This window comes from Eptesicus fuscus, chromosome 6, assembly GCF_027574615.1.
Source record: "Eptesicus fuscus isolate TK198812 chromosome 6, DD_ASM_mEF_20220401, whole genome shotgun sequence".
Classification (NCBI taxonomy): Eukaryota; Metazoa; Chordata; class Mammalia; order Chiroptera; family Vespertilionidae; genus Eptesicus; species Eptesicus fuscus.
Window position 1 is genome coordinate 24189732 of NC_072478.1, and position 16343 is coordinate 24206074.

The window sequence follows — 16343 nt, forward strand, 5'->3', positions numbered from 1 at the left end:
ATTCATCGACTGCCTTTTGCACATTCCACACTGGGGATCAAGCCCATAACTCAAGCATGTGCCCTGATTCATAGGTCAACATTCAACCACTGAGCCATGCCTGCTGGGCTGTATTATGATTATTTTAAAAATTAACTTGGAGGGCAAACGACATCAGCAGACTCAAGAATTGGGATACTGGTTTGGTGTTTTAAAAAATGTATTTATTCTCTCTTTTATTGACCACAGTGATTCTGATTCTGCGCTCAGGGGAAATCATTGTGATGGAAGCATATGGCACCTTCTAGTGGAATCAAGCCCGCACATCGGGCTGAAGGACCATAACAAATGGGACCCAGAGCCTGTTAGGAAAGCAGGTGTACAGCACTATGAACAACCACATCCCCTCGGCACTAGCTGTCCCAGGCAACCTCCCAGCTTCCAGTACACATGCTCTCCTAACAGGGTCTGGGTGCCCGAGAGCCAGGAGGTGCCAGGAGCAGGTCCCCAGGAAAGGGCAGTGCTCCAACCCTCTGTGAGTCCCTGCAGGCTGGCTCACCCAGGGAAGCTAACTCTGAGACATTCCTATAAACAGCACTGAGGTCGCCCCTTGAGGAGAGAGGGACTGGCGGTGCCCAGCACCGAGGAAAGAGCCCGACTTGCCAGATGGAATTATTCACAACATGGCAATGAGCTGTTCTGTTTCTCCTCTGTAATTAAAAAAATAAAGCTTATCTTTAAAACAGAAAAGAGAGAATTGGACGGGAGCTTGATTGGGCTCTCTGCCGAGCTGCCCCTTCCTGGCCATGACTGTGACGCCTGCCTGGCCCGCCCAGCCGCTCTTCACGGCCTCAGCTTCCTACTGGGACGACGGAGCCTGGATAGTGCTGCCCTCGCAGGGTGGGTGCAAGGCCCCCAAACCGGCCAGGGTCTTGGAGTGGCTCAGAGCAGGCACCTGGCATGGAGAGCGCTGCAGGAAGGAAGGCAGCTGATGGGCCCTGGGGCGCAGGGTCGGGGCTCAGGGGAAGTCGGAGTAGGGCAGGCGGAAGGGGTAGAGGGCCGTGTAACGTGAGTCCTGCCAGAGCAACTTCTCTTCCAGAAAGGCAACAGTCTGCAGGGTCAGGACCAGCGTCTGGTGCTTCAGCATGCTGTGTACGTTCAAGCCTGGGGAGGCAGGGAGTGTAGTCAGGGCAGGAGTGTAGTCAGAGTGGGGTTGTACCCATCTGCAGCCCCTTTCCCTCCTCCCGGGAGCACTTCCCCTTATAGAGATACCATGGTCTGGCATGGGGTCAAGAGCCCTGCGGCCTGGATTCACACCCTGGCTCAGCAGCTCACCATGGGGGAACCCTGGGCAAGGGACTGTCAACCCATCAGCTTCTGACTGAGAGCCTCCCATGTGCCTGGCTCTGCCCTCTGCTTGGCCATGATGCCCATGGATGGGTACCAACCAGACAGAGCAGATGAAGAAAAACAATGTACCAAGGGTACCCAGTGGGGCTGCAATTAATAAGGGAGGAGAGAGGGCAGGGATGGGACAAGGCAGGTCATGCAGGATCTGGTGGGTCTTGGGGAGGACTTGGGCTCCCCCACCCCCGAGAGTGCATTGGGAGCCATGCAGAGCTGGAGGCAACAGAGGGATGTGCGCAGACTTAGGTGCTCACAGGTTGTCTGGCAGCTGGGGTGGGGGCCAGACAGTGGGGATGAGGGCAGAGGGGGCTGTGCTGATCAAGGCAGGGGGCTGGCCCAGGGTGGCAAGAAGCAGTCAGATTCTGGATATGTTTAAAGACAGAGCCAACTGTATGAGCTGACTCTTTGGAGTGGAGGTTGATGGCGTGGTGTGGGGCCCAAGCCACTGGAAGGAAGGAGATGCCTAGGAGACCCCCTTGTGCAGCTACCCAGGAGGCAGCAGGAATGCAATCAGGAGACTGGGAGAGAGCTCTGGGAATCAGTTGACACGGTGAAAGCTGTGATGTGCTCAGGACAAACCTGATCCAGTCTCTCCGCCTCTCTGAGCGAGGAGCCAGGTGGGGACAGCCAGTGGGCCTCGCACTCACTCCACGCCCAGCACTGTGAGCGCAGTTGGACAATGTGGTATCAGAGCATTTAAGAAAGACATCATTCTCCCAGTGCTCCGTTTGGGCCAGTTGAGGATTAGGGGGGCTGGGGCGGGGGGGGGGGGGGAGAGTTACTGTCCAAGGCCACTCAGTGATTGAGAGGCAGATACAGGACTTAAACCAGCCCCGGCACTCCCTGGAGACCTGGGAGTGGACCCGTGCCCTTCACTCACCCACAGCTGGGATCAGGTTGAAGGTCTTAAGCCCCGTTGTGGCTGCCACAATGTTCTGAGGCATGTCCTCGTGTACTCTGAAAGAGAGGCCGGGAGGTGAGGCCTGCAGAGGATGGAGCTCAGCCCCCACCCCACTCTGCCCTGAATCCTCACAAGTCCACCAGGAGCACGGAGTCCCCCCAGCGGCGGTAGCAGGCCAGCTCCGTCAGGTATTGAGGGTCTGCAGTGGGCATCTCCAGGGAGTCCACGATGTGCAGGTTGTCCTGATGGGAGAAAGGACAGAGGTCTGCGCTACCCTCTCTCCCAGGCCCTCACAGCCCACACACCAAATACCCCAGTGGCTCCCAATGGGATCGGGGCTGTACCTGAGCCAGCTTGATGGTCAGCGCCACTTTGAGGCCTTGCACCCGCATTTTCATGGGCAGCATGTAGTAGTAGCTTGTGGGGCCCCGGGGGCCATGGGCAACACCTCCTGTGGGGACAGAGGTGTGTAAACAGGTGAGGGCCCCAGCTGGAACTGGATGTAAAACAATAGCCCCAGGGGTAGGTGTGAGGGTGGGGGTGAGTAGGCTGCCAGCTGTCAGGCTCCACTCCAGCAGAGGGCAGGGCCTCAGGTAAGGATGGAGAGGGGAGGCCTGATTGGGCATCACCGGAGACTAGTAACTTCCCTTCTCTGGGCCTGTTTCTTCAGCCATCAAACCCTGAGTGAGGACTGTCTACCCGTATGTTCACCCTCCCACTGGGCTCTGGGAATACAGCACAGAACAAGATGGAAGGATCCCTGCCCTCACGCCATTCATATTCATACAGAGGCTTGATTACGGAGGGAATCGGGGCTGGGCATGGCAGCCCAGGAGTTTGGGTGTGGGCGTGGACGGACAGGGAACCCAAAGGAGGTCAGGGAGGGCTTCCTGGAGGAGTATGGCCCCAACACACCAAAAGGATGAGCAGAGTTGACCAGGCAAAGGGAAGATGGCTAAGTCAAGAGCTATCTGGGCAGAAAGGGTGTGAAGGGGACATGGGGAGGGTCCAGTGCCTGGAATGGCAAGGTAAGGAGCTCATGCAAAGGCCGCAGAAGCTGGGAGGTTTAGGAAGATCCTCTGAGTGTTGTGTGACGTGTGGGCCAGGAGAGATGAGACGTGAGGTAGGGCCAAAGGGGCTGTGGCCATAGTCTGATGAGAGAGGCCAAGGCCGGAGTTGGCTGAAGGTGGGGTAGTTGGGGAGAATCGGAGGATGGGGAAAAGTGAACGACCCTCAGATCTCTGCCTGCATGTGGGCGGTGAGGTGTGTGGGTCTGAGTCTTGCTGTCCCTGCCCCAGGTGGGGTAGAGGGAATGGGACCAACAAGACATCATGCCAGATGTGTATAAAGAAACATCCAGACCCCGAGCCTCCTCCCCGCCCTGCCCACTTGCCTCCTCGCCAGATTGGGGAGCGGATACTGCCATGCCTTGCACGCCCACTGCCTTTCTGTGGCCAGGGCTTCCGGCCACCACCCCGCACCTCAGCTCTAGTCTTGGTCTTGGCATAGCTCTGTGGACACAAAGTGAGGAGGGCTCAGGTTCATGAGACAGATGTCACAAGGCACCAAGCCCAGGAATATAGCAGCGACCTGGATGGACTGGGCCTGCCACTGGGGAGCCAGAGAGGAGACACAGAGAATGGGGCTCTATCAGGACAAGCACAGATCACTTTCAGAGGGAGGAAGGACAAGGAAATCAAGAGTTCCCTCCTGCATTCCCGAATGACAGTCTAGAAAGGCAGGGACTCTATTGCCTGGCATCAGTAATTGCTCAGTATTTTTTGGAATAATTCCAATGTGGCTGCAACTGAAAGGAAGGTGGAGCGTGGGGAAAGGCACGGAGAATCGCTAACCACTTCATTCCTAGAGCAACAAGGAGCCAGGGAGGGTGTGGGCAGGGGGAGAACTCGCTAGACTTCGGAGGTGGGCAGATGGAAGGCAGAGATCCTGACTGATAATGGCTTCTTCAATCTTGGCATAAAATCCAAGGTCTTCACCATGACTCCTGCTGACCTCTAAGCTCCACTGGGCTGTTTTTGGCCCCTGCCACAGGGCATTTGCATATGCTGTCCCCACTACCACCACTCCAGCCCCACTATCCCCTTTACCTAGTTACTTTTAAAAATATATTTATTTTATTGATTTCAGAAAAGGGAGAGGGATAGAGAGATAGAAACATCAATGATAAGAGAGAATCACTGATCAGCTGCCTCCTACACACCCCACACTGGGATTGAGCCCATAACCTGGACATGTGCCCTGACCGGGAATCTAATCGTGACCTCCTGGTTCCTAGGTCGACACTCAACCACTGAGCCACGTCGGCTGGGCTCATCTAGTTACTCTTACTGCAGACCTGAGGTTCAATATCCCTTTCTGTGGGATAACTTCCCTAACCATACATTTACAGGGATCACTACTTGATTCATGTTCACCTCTCCAACTAAACTGTGAGCTTCATGAGGGCAGGAATCTCTCCTGTCCCATCCTCTAGCACCATGCCCAGTGCACAGTGGGTGTTCAGAAAATGCCTGGCAAATGACCCACCAGCGAATGGTCAGGACAGAGAGGATGGGCCCAAGCCCAGTGGTCCAGAGACAACACACCGAGGGGCTTCCACACCTCACCCCACGCAGGACACTCACAATTCTCTTGAAGTTCTTCTGCCACATGGCGACCTGGTGCAGGATATCCAGCCTGTGGAGGAAGGAGACATGAGAGGTCTCCCTCAACTTAAAACCTTCCCACCGTCCCCACCCCGTTAGATGAAAACCCAGGCTCCTCTCTTCCCCCGCCAGGGCTCTGTGTGATCTGCCTCAGCCTTTCTTTGACCCCAGGTCTTGCCACCTTCACACTGCCCTCCATTCCATTCTGTGAAATGGAGTCTGGCCTCCAGGTCTTTGCATTTGCTGTTCCCTCTGCCCGAAATGCTCTTCCCCTGACTGGTTCCTTCTCAGCCTACAGGTCTCAGCCCAAATGTTATCATCCAGAGAAGCTCCCTTGCAAAAAAGAGAGCTACACCTTCCTCCTTTCCTACCATTACAGCTTACTTAATGCCACCTTCTCTGTGAACTGGTTTGACTCTTTAACCCTGCGCTGTCCCACACAGTAGACACTGGCCACATGTGTGGCTACTGAACATCGAAAATGTGGACAGCGCCACACGTTAAAATGACAGTATTTTAGCTACATCAGGTTAAATAAATTATATTATTGAAAGCAATCTCACTTGTTTCTTCCCGTTGTTGTAAAAATGTGGCTACCAGCAGAATTTAAATTGCACAATATGTGGCTCACATTATGTGGCTACCCTGGACACAGCTGCCAGGATAATAGTATGCCAGGGGTTGGAAAACTATGGCTAATAGGCCAAATCTGGCCTGCTGCCTCTTTTTGTAAATATGCTTTACTGGAACACAGCCAGGATCATTTGCTTATGTATCATCCATGGCTGCTTTTTGCACTACAATGCTAGAGATCAATAGTTGCCATGGAGATGTTAGTCTGCAAAACCTAAAGTATTTACTATCTGACCCTTTACCGAAAAAGTTTGCTGACCCTTCCTCTAGATTGTAAGCAACATCAGTGTTCATTCACTACACCTAGAATGGAATCTGGCATACAATAGGTGCTTCGTAAATATTTACAGAACAAAATATGTTGTTTTAAAATTTCTTTGTCACCCTCTATTAGATTAGGACTCTGTTCAGGCAGGGGCAAACCATACCAATAACAGTAAGAGGAATGAATTAATAGCACCTATTATGGTACCAGACACCATGCACATGAGGAGCATCATACACCTGGGCAAGCAATAACCCAGCCCTGGGAGTTGGCCCACATAAGATTGAGATCCTGGCTTTAAAGCTTACAAACTGTGTGACCTTGGGCAAATTTCTTAATCTGTCTGTGCTCAGTTTCCTTATCTACAAAACAAGGATAACAGAACACCTTCCTAGTGCTGCTATGAGATCTAGTTAACTAAAATGCAAAGAGGCTGTACCAGGCACATAGGATTGAGACACTGTTAGTAACCGATTTTTGCAAACACCAGTAACAGCAACAATAATCAACATTTATCTCATCTAATCATCACGGCAGCCTCTGGATGTTTGACACAATGGGGGGAGGCAGGATTTGAAAGAGGTTCTGCATCCCTAACCCCTGCAAACTCCGGAGTTCTGCATCCTTAGAGGCTGTTACCTCTCAGCTCTCAACCTCACCACTCTGCAGCAGGAAAAATCATCATTCCCCCGCTTCCCCCCCCCCCCCCCAATTCGCAATAATCGCGTCTCGGATAAACCTCATTGCCACTGCGCAAAGCTATCATCATCCCCTTTTGACAAGTGGAGAAACTGAGGCTCCTGCCCAGGTCAACCTGATTCCTAAACCCGCGCTCATTGTCCCTTTGCCACCCAATTCACCATTTCAGCTCTCAGTTCACCTGGGCGCCGTGGAGAAAACGTCGGGGTGCAGCTCGGCCAGACCTACGCGCTCCTGCTCGAAGCCCCGCAGGGACTCGACCCAGGCCTGCACCGGACGCCGGTGTGAGGGTACGGGGAGCTCGCATTTTCGCAGTACCGGTGCCTGGGGACCTGAAGCAATTGGTAAGTCAGGGGTCTGGGGAAAGGGTTCGAGCTCCCTGTTGACGCCCCTCTTTGGGGCGACCCCAGCAATCTCACCCGGGCTCGCCACCGGCTCCGGCTTCTCCGGTGGCTGCGCTGCCTCTTCCGCCAGCACGTTCAGCCGCTGTAATGGGTGGGCGAGAATGAGAGACGACCCCTGCACCCTCCAACCTTGGTCCTTCGACCCCGCTCCCAGTCCCGGCCTCACCTGGCAGCGGGTGGGCGGAAGCCAGGCCCGCGCCCCGGCCCGGACTAGCCGCAGCATCGCCAAGCCGCTCCGCACGCCCCGAGGTCAGGGCTCCCTCAGGGCGCGCGCGGCGCCTAGTGATGACGTCACGTCCGCGCCGCCGCCGGCTCCGCCAAAATTCGGGGCCGAAAAGCAAAGCGTGCGAGAGTGAAGACGCCCAGACCCCACCGCCAGCCCAGGACCCCAATTTCCATTCCTGGCCTAAAGGGCCCCCTGCGACACCTGGGAACGGGACCCCACAGCATGGAGCCCCTCAGGCCACCCCTCCCCCTCGAAGAGCCTGTGCCCGTTCAGCCAATGAGCGTTAAGTCTGGAAAAGTGGCCCGCCCATGGCGGGAGGGCACCTAAGGGAGGGTGACCAGTAACTGTGACGCTTCTGGTGGAAGCCACGGCCTCCCGGCCCCGCCCCCCTTTAGCCTCCTAGACTCCCCGAGGTTTTTCTGTAAGAGGTTTTGCTTGTTAGTTTATTTGCGGGGTCTTACTTTCTACAGAAAGCCCGCAGGATTGAGCCGCAGGGCAGTGCCTATCCGCTTAGATTCCCCAGGGATGGGGTGTGTCTCTCTCCCCCCCACACACACACACACGCCCCCCAATCCCCTCAGATTAGGTCTGTGTCTCCCGCACGCCCTAGGCCAGGTTCCTGTCCCGTCAGAGCACTGCCAGGGTTCTCCAAGGAGATAGCAAAGTGGAGAGTCCAGAGATCCCGGATTGCCTTTCTTGGGGTCCACCCTCTCAACAGGAATCCAAATGCTCATTTGTAAGTTCTCTGCCACGTTCCCCGCACGACCTCCAGGGGCGCTACGAGCCCATAGCAGCCTTCCCTTCCTGGTCAGGCCTGATCACCAGGGAGTCAGCGTGGTCCTCAGTCAGTTTTCCTATCTGGAAAATGGGGCGGTTGTAGGACTTTAATGAAATAAACGGAGGTAAAGCGTGTCATGCTTGTCACAAGGTGAAAACTTAATACATTGCATTATTATTATTAAAGGCGAATTTTGTCATCAAAGTGAGGCAAGAGCCAAGGAAGTGATGAGGGTGGACTCTGGAGGATTTAAATGACGTGCTAAAGATACAGGCTTTTTTTATTTTTATTTTTTTGCATCTGATATATAACATATGAATATTTGTATAAAGTGTAAATTAAAACTTACAGTGTATTTCATTGTGTACTCTATCCCTGCAAGAATAAATGTGAATGTGTGTTTAAAATTCCACATTCTTTGCAATTTAAAAAAGTCTTTTAGTCTTTTGTTTTGTAGAATTTTATTTATTCATTTTATGTTTGTGTCGGTAATTTGCACCTGGTAAAGAAAATTTCAAAAACTACAAAAAAGGTAACTAGCACGAAAAAATCTGTTTTCACTAACCTCTGTCCCCTGACCCCAACTCAGTTCCCTTCCCAGAAGTCACCACCACAAACAGCTGTGTGTCTCCTCTCAGAACCAGTTTGATTTTACAGGCAGATTGCCAGGGAGTTAAGATTTTTTGTGATGAATGATGGAATGGCACTTAGTTGCTTAATGATTGTATTAGGCACCTACTGTATACCACTGGAGTAAATCCAGTAGACACCCTTGAGATATAGTCCAACGGAGGAGGCTGAGGGATTGGAATTGGGGGGAGGGGTCTTCAGGGTCTGTGGGATGAGGTCTCAGAGTTGGCTTCTCTGAAGCTGCAACCTGGGAGTTAAGGGTTGAGGGTCCAATGGCAGTTTGTCCAGAGAAGAAAAGGTGTTCCAGGCTGAGGGAACAGAATTTACTAAGCCTGGAAATGAGTGGAGTGTGAGAGGGCTGGGAGCCGAACCTTCCGATGGCCACATGCTTTGGTTGTCAACTCCTTCACTTATGTTGAACCCACTTCAGGGTCTTTGCAAGAATCTCCCTGGAAGAATAATTGTGGATGTGCATTTAACATTCCACAGTTCTTTCTGCTTAGAGCATACTTTTCCCAGAGCTCCACATGGCTTGATCCCTCACTTCCTTGGATTCTTTTCTCAGAGGTCACCTCTAGCAAGAAGCCTGTCTTGACCACCCTATTTTTTGTCTCTTTCTATTGACCACCCTTTTTATTTTATTTTTTAAAATATATTTTTTATTGATTTCATAGAGGAAAAGAGAGAGAGAAACACCAATGATGAAAATCATTGATCGGCTGCCTCCTGCACGCCCCACACTGGGGATTGAGCCCACAACCCGGGCATGTGCCCTTGACTGGAATCGAACCCAGGACCCTTCAGTCTACAGGCTGACACTCTATCCACTGAGCCAAACCGACTAGGGCTGACCACCCTTTTTAAAATTGCAGTCCCCACCCCTTGCCCTTTTGACTCCCTTATCTTGCCCCATTTTTTCCCATCAGTATTTACTAGTATGTTCTAACATCCTACATAATCCTCCCCTTTTTATTTATTTTTTAAAATATATTTTTATTGATTTCAGAGAGGAAAGAAGAGGTAGAGAGAGAGATTGAAACATCAATGATGAGAGAGAATTATTGATTGGCTGCTTCCACTGGGGATCAAGCCTGCAACCTGGGCATGTGCCCTTGACCGGAATTGAACCCTTCAGTCCCCAGGCCGATGCTCTATCCAGCGATCCAAACTGGCTAGGGCAATCCTCCCCTTTTTAAATGCTTTTTGTCTGTTTTCCCTATTAGAGTATAAATTACTCCAGGGTAGAAATTTTTTATATATACATAAACATGTATTTATATATATTTATATATTATATATATACTAGAGGCCCGATGCACAAAATTCGTGCAAGAGTAGGCCTTTGCAGCCTACAGATTCGTGCACTGATGGGGTCCCTTGGCCTGACCTGCGCCCTCTTGCAATCCGGGACCCCTTAGGGGATGTCGGATAGCCAGTTTTAGCCTGATCCCTGCAGGCCTGATCCAGACAGGAGGGAGCCCAATCCTGTGCATTGAGCATCTGTCTCCTGGTGGTCAGTGCACATCATAGCAACCAGTCAACCTGTCGTTTGGTCATTTGGTCGTTTGGTCGCTTAGGCTTTTATATAGAGAGATATGGATTTCATAGAGGAAAGGAGAGTGAGAGAGAGACAGAAACATCAGTGATGGAGAGAATCATTGATTGGCTTCTTCCTGCATGCCTTCTACTGAGGATCAAGCCAGCAACTCTGGCATGTGCCCTGACCGGAAATCAAACTGCAACCTCCTGGCTCATAAGTTGATGCTCAACCACTGAGCCATGCCAGCCAGGTTCCAAGGCAGAAAGAAATTTTGCTTCCTTTTGTTCCCTGCTATAGCCCAGCATGCCGCCTAGTACCTGTAACACAGTAGGGGCTCAATACACGTTTCTTAAGTGAATTCCTTCTCATTGCCCTGTTGCTGAGGTATTACCAGAAACAGAGAAAACACTCCCATTGTATTAAGGTCTATCCCCCTGAAGTCACAGGCACATAAGGTACCCAGTAAATGATAATTTACCCAGTGGCACTGGAGTCACATAGACACGGGTTCAAATCCAGGGGCTGCTGCTAATTGGCCACATGTTTATGGGCAAGTGGTTAGCTCTTCCGGAGGTCTAATTAGTAAGTGTGACACACACAAACCTTCCCCCGCTGAGCTGTGTGGAGGATCAGAGTTCTCTTTCCTTCCATTTACACTCCCCACAGTCCTTTGTCTCCTAAGAGGGAACCTATAAACAGGAATCAGATCACATCCCTCCTCTGCTCAGGACCCTCTTACTTCCCATTTCCCTTAGAGCCAAAGCCAAAGTCCTCACTGCATCCCACAAGGCCCTTCAGGACTTGTCCTCACTGCCTCCCACCCTCCTCTATCACTCTTTGGTCTCTGGCCACAATGGTCTTATCACCAGACCTGTCAATCCCACTCGAGTCTCGGGGCCCTTTCATCTGTCATTCCTTCTGCCTGGACCCCTGTCCCCTGAATGTCTGTCTTCATGGCTCACTCCCTCATCTCCTCAAGGTCTTTGCTTAAATGTCACCTTCTCAGCTGACACTGGGTCTAAAATCACTGTTCCCTTCCTACCTTACATCCTGCTGCCTTCCCAGGTGTCATGTGTTTCCAGAATTGTCACCACATCATGTTCTTATTTTCCTGATGCTTGCCTGTCTCCCCCACTAGAATGTCAGCTCCTAGATGGCAGGGTTCTTTGTTTCTTTCCCTACTGGACGTCACTGCTGAGAAGGGCACCCAGTATGTTCTCCATACAGAGTAACTCAACAAATAGAATGTAGAGAAAGCACTTTGCACAGGGCTCCGCGCCTCCCCCCACTGCCCCCTTCCCTCTGCCCCGCAGCCTATTGATTTTGAGCCTTAATGAAAGAGAAGTAATGGCCTTGAGACCTGCATACTGCAAGGCTCAAAGTTTGACCATTTTGGCCTGAGCCTTGGTGGAGGTCAAAGGTCAACATGTCCAGCTCACTCCTGTGGATCAAAGGCTCAAATGCAGGTAACCTCTGTCTCCAATATCAGCTGGCCACAAGCATGATAGCAATTTAGGGAACACACATCATAAACTGGAAGGCCCCCCAACATCTGGTCTTTCCTAGCACCGCCCCCGCCCCCCCCCCCCCCCAAATCACAGTGCAAGGTTTTTCACAAAAGCCAGTGGTCAAGGCTGCAATATTGGGGGCAGCCCTCAGGAGATGCAGAGCAGGGGTGCAGGCTTGATGGGGGGATCTGACCTACTGGGGGGAGCTGTCTAAAGTGCCCCCTCACCACCTGCCAAAACATCTGCTGTGTGTTTCCAGCTCAGTTTGTGGGTAACTGCCAAACCCTGGAGGAGGAGTCTCCCATTGAGTCAGCCCTCCACCCCCAGGACGGGCCTGATTTGCATAGTCATTTCCATGCCTGTTTAGTTACCTTCAGTTTAACCGCAATAGGAATTTGGAACAAAAAAAAAAAAAAAAAGCACAGAACCAGCAGGTCTTGGCAGAAATTCAGACCCTCCTCAGGGCTTGAAACCCTGGGTAGGGCACAGCGGCTCAATGGGTCTCAATTTCCTCCTCTGTAAAATGAGGTGTAATTGACCCTACCTCACATGGTTTGTGCCCAGCTTGAGCCTGTGTACGCTCAGACACCCACTTCCCCCGCTGACCCTGTCCCATGGCTAGGGGCTGACCCCTGCACACAACATTTCCCTTGTCCATTGGTTTCTGCCCAGATTTTGCCAATGGCAGACACTGAGGGTAGATTGGAAGGCAGGAGGATGAGAGAAGCCAGAATATTTCTTCCCAACTGCTCTTGGCAACATCTTCCACTGGACAAGGCCTACCTAAGTGCTAATTTCTTTTTTTTTAAAAATACATTTTTATTGATTTCCGAGAGGAAGGGAGAGGGAGAGGGAGAGAGAGATAGAAACATCAATGATGAGAGAGAATCATTGATTGGCTGCCTCCTGTACACGCCCCCACTGGGGATCGAGCCCATAACCCGGACATGTGCCCTGACCGGAAATTGAACCATGACCTCCTAATTCATAGGTCAACGCTCAGCCACTGAGCCACATTGGCCAGGCTCTATGTGCTAATTTCTAGTCTCACCCTGTTTACACTTTGGTTTCTTATCTATGTAACCAACTGCTGTATTAAATCTCCTCTGAGGTATTCCTATTTTTCTGATGTAAGGCAGCTGTGAAGGATTTTGTTTTTGTTTTAAGGTACAATTTAGATACAATAAGTCTTCCCTTATCAGTGTACAGTTCTGCAAGTTTCCACAGACATATATAGTCATGTAACCACCACCACAATGAAGACACAAAACGGTTCCATTACCAAAAAAGTTCCCTTTCTGTAGTCAAACCCTCCCTAAGCCCCAGGCCCTGCCAGTTACTGGTCTGTTCATAGTCCCTATAGTTTGGCCTCTTCTAGAATGTCATAGAAATGGAATCCTACAGCCTTGTGGCCTTTGGTGTAGGGCTTCTTTCCCTTCTTATCATGCATTTGAGATTCACCCACGTTATTTATAACTAGTTCCTTCCTTTTGCAACTGGTGGTTCCAAATATATTCCTGAGTGACCTGTGTAAGGATGGGCTGCAGTTCGTCTACATTCCCTAGTTAGGGCAGCTGCTGTGAGGTTTGTTTGTTTTTTAATCCTCACTGGACAGTATCCCTTCCATTGATTTTTTTTTTTTTCATTTTTAGAGAGAGTGGAGAGAGGGAGGAGAGGGAGAGAGAGAGAGAGAGAAACATCAATACAAGAGAGACTATTGCCTCCCACATGTGCCCTGACTGGGCTATGGATCGAATCTGCAACCAAGGTACGTGACCTAGATGGGAATCGAACCCGAGACCCTTCCGCGGGCTCGTCCTCTAACCACTGAGCAAAACTGCCAGGGCTGCTGTGAGCTTTTCATGAGCTGATATTTGCAAAATGTTTAGGATAGTAACTGGTGCAGTAAAAATGTGTCAGTCATTACTTTTATGCTGGGTTGGAGCGGGGAGCGGTTACTGAGAAGTGGGTTCAGGTGTTCCCTTTCCCCCTAACGGCTTGCCTCCCTTGTCCGGAAGAGAGAGCCCACCCTTCCCAGGCTGGAAGGGCCAAGACTGCATCTGGCGCAGACGTGGCAGGAACTGGCCTCCCAGCCCATCCCTGAAGCTGAAAGTGGGCCCCAAGCCCATGGATGGAGGAAACGCCTGCCAAGATCAGCATCTGGAAAGCTTCTCTGCGGCTGGGGCCCCTTCCCCCAGTGCCGGGGTGATGATGAGAAAGTTGGGACCTGTCTCAGACACTTCTTTTTATGCGATTTCTCCTGCCAAAAGCGGAGAGCTGGGGGTGGGGTGACAGTAGAGACCCAGAGCGGCTTGAGGACAGGCCAGGGCCTCCTTGCTCTGGGGAAGTTCAAAGAACCAGAGGTCAGAGGGTTTCCCTCACCTGGGTTACAGAGAACATCCTACATCTCACCAACGCCCCGTGTGGTCCTGAGGCGTAACCATCATCCTTCTGACCCTCTGGGGCAGGGAAGGGGGACACTGCATCAGGACTGGGCATAAACAAATTCAAATCCCCCCACTACTGTGTACCTCAGCTTCTTCATCTTTAAATTGGGGTGAGAAGGAAAAGGCAAAACTATGGAGACAGTAGACAGATCAGGGGTGCCCCGGCCGGTGCGGCTCAGTGGGTTGGGCATCATCCAGTGCAGCAAAAGGTTGCTGGCTCTCTTCCTGGTCAGAGCACATGCCTGGGTTTGGGCTCGATCCTGGTAGGGGGCATGCAGAAGGCAGCCTATGGATGTTCCCCTCTCACATTGATGTTTTTCTTTCTCTCTCCCTCTCCTTTCCTCTCTCTCTAAAAAATCAATAAACTATTCTTAAAAAAAAAAAAAAAAAAGAAAGGTCAGGGGTTACCAGGGGTTTGGGGGTAGGGAGGGATGAACAGGCAAAGCACGAAGAATCTTTAGGGGCGTGAAACTATTCTGTATGCATACAAGTCACTGTATGTTTCATGAAACCCACAGAAGGTGCAACACCAAGAGCAAACCGCAGTGTAGATTCTGAATTTGGGGTGCTAATGATGTATCAATTATAACCAAGCACCTCTGTAGTGCCATGTTGACAGTGGGGGAGGCTTTGCATGCCTGAGGGCGGGGGGACATAGGAGAAATCGCTGTACTTTCCGCTCGATTTTGCTGTGAACCTGAAACTGTCCTAAAAATAAAGTCTATTTAAGACAATAGGATGATGATAATATTCCCCACCTCCTAGGACTGGGAGGATTCAGAGTTGCACTCAGAATAGTCTGTGTCATGTGAGCATTAGCCATTGTCAGTGGCCCTATAATTAGTGGAGGCTGCTCCGAGTCTCTTCACCTCTCTTTTCCCTTCCTGGTAGCTCCCAAGAGAAGGGTCATTTCCTTCTTCGTCCACTGTTCTCTCTCAGGAGTCCCTTAGAGCAGCTTTCCCTTGGACTCCATCTCCCCCACCCCTGCAGACTATCAGGAAATCCAGGCCTCCCATATTTTCCAGTTCTCCAGCCCGTTCCCTCAGCTGACCCAGCCGAGACCTTGTGTTGCCCCAGAAGTGGGAGGTGGGAGGGCTGAGAAGAGGGGACGGAAGTTGCTTGTGGGTGTATCTCTGTGTCTCTGAGGATATCACCTTTGTCTAGTAGCCATGGTCTCTCTAACAGGCGCCAGAGATGTCTGTGGCCTTGACATCATCCCCACCCCCAGGTCCCTGGGGGGATGGCAAACTGCTGAGCCAACCCAGGCAAGTCGGGGGGGGGGCACTTCCTCCCCAGCCTTCAGGTCCCCACAAAGAGCTGAGATTTCCGCTCTGATAGCTCCCCGTCGAGAAGAGACCCAGTTTGCTCTGTGCCTTGTCCCCTGTGTGTTGAACACCTGGTTTCGAGAAGTTGCCCAGGCAACACATTTCACTTGGCAGAGGGCTCAAGTGGGGTTTTGCTGAGGTTTCAGTGGACCCCAGGATCTGGCCCTGAAATGAGTGGACGCTGAAATCTGGTTCAGGAAAAGGAGCAAAGTCACAGTCTCTTTCCTTATCTCTGCATCAAAGCCCTGTGAATCTGTATTAGAACTGTCTGGTTTCTTCACTGTCTCCTCCGTCAGACTGTCAGGTATGGGTGGCAGAGACCAAGGAGGCATCATCAGAACCAGCACAGAGCATTATATGAATATACTGGAGGCCTGGTACATGAAATTTGTGCACTGGGGGTGGGAGAAATTTGTGCACTCTCGCAGGCAGGGAGCCCTCGGGGGATGTCCGACTGACAGCTTAGGCCCACTCCCCACTTCTGGCTGAGCAGCGCTCCCTCTGTGGGCGTGCACTGACCACCAGGGGGCAGCTCCTGCATTGAGCATCTTCCCCCCTGGTGGTCAGTGTGCATCATAGCGAACAGTGGTTCTGCCGTTTGGATGATTTGCATATTAGCCTTTTATTACATAGGATATGCTGCATACATATATGTAGCATTAATATAATCTTTATGCATTTCTTTGTTAATCATGTAAACATGTTTATTTTTTAAATACTTAAAAAAATATCCTCACCTAAGGATAAGTTTATTGATTTTAGAGAGAGGGGAAAAGAAAGAGAAACATTGATGTGAGAAACATCAATCGAGGATGTGTTGCCTCCCGTACTTGCCCCGAACAACAGGTGATTGAACCTGCAACCCAGGTACGTACATGCCCTTGACCAGTAATCAAACCCAAGACCCTTCGGTTCTTGGGCTGGTGCTCTAATCA

The 16343-nt window shown here is 51.3% G+C and overlaps 1 protein-coding gene across 1 annotated transcript; it reads right to left on the minus strand.

Annotated features, from left to right (window-relative positions):
- Positions 1-181: 181 nt before the first annotated feature.
- On the minus strand, positions 182-7408 carry MRPL4 (mitochondrial ribosomal protein L4). The gene is made up of 9 exons (XM_008158071.3): positions 7121-7408; positions 6970-7036; positions 6732-6882; positions 4933-4984; positions 3681-3798; positions 2632-2738; positions 2420-2529; positions 2267-2343; positions 182-1143 (listed from the first exon to the last, which is right to left on the minus strand). The coding sequence occupies exons 1-9, from the start codon at positions 7175-7177 to the stop codon at positions 998-1000; spliced, it is 885 nt and encodes a 294-aa protein (XP_008156293.2). The 5' UTR covers positions 7178-7408; the 3' UTR covers positions 182-997.
- Positions 7409-16343: the final 8935 nt, after the last annotated feature.

Coding starts and splice junctions, on each gene's coding strand:
- MRPL4 (XM_008158071.3), bottom strand. CDS start 7,177: ATGCTGCGGCTAGTCCGGGCCGGGGCGCGGGCCTGGCTTCCGCCCACC. Junction 6,883..6,969: donor GGAGCCGGTGGCGAGCCCGG/GTGAGATTGCTG, acceptor CAATTGCTTCAG/GTCCCCAGGCACCGGTACTG. Junction 2,344..2,419: donor TCCGTGCTCCTGGTGGACTT/GTGAGGATTCAG, acceptor CCTCTCTTTCAG/AGTACACGAGGACATGCCTC.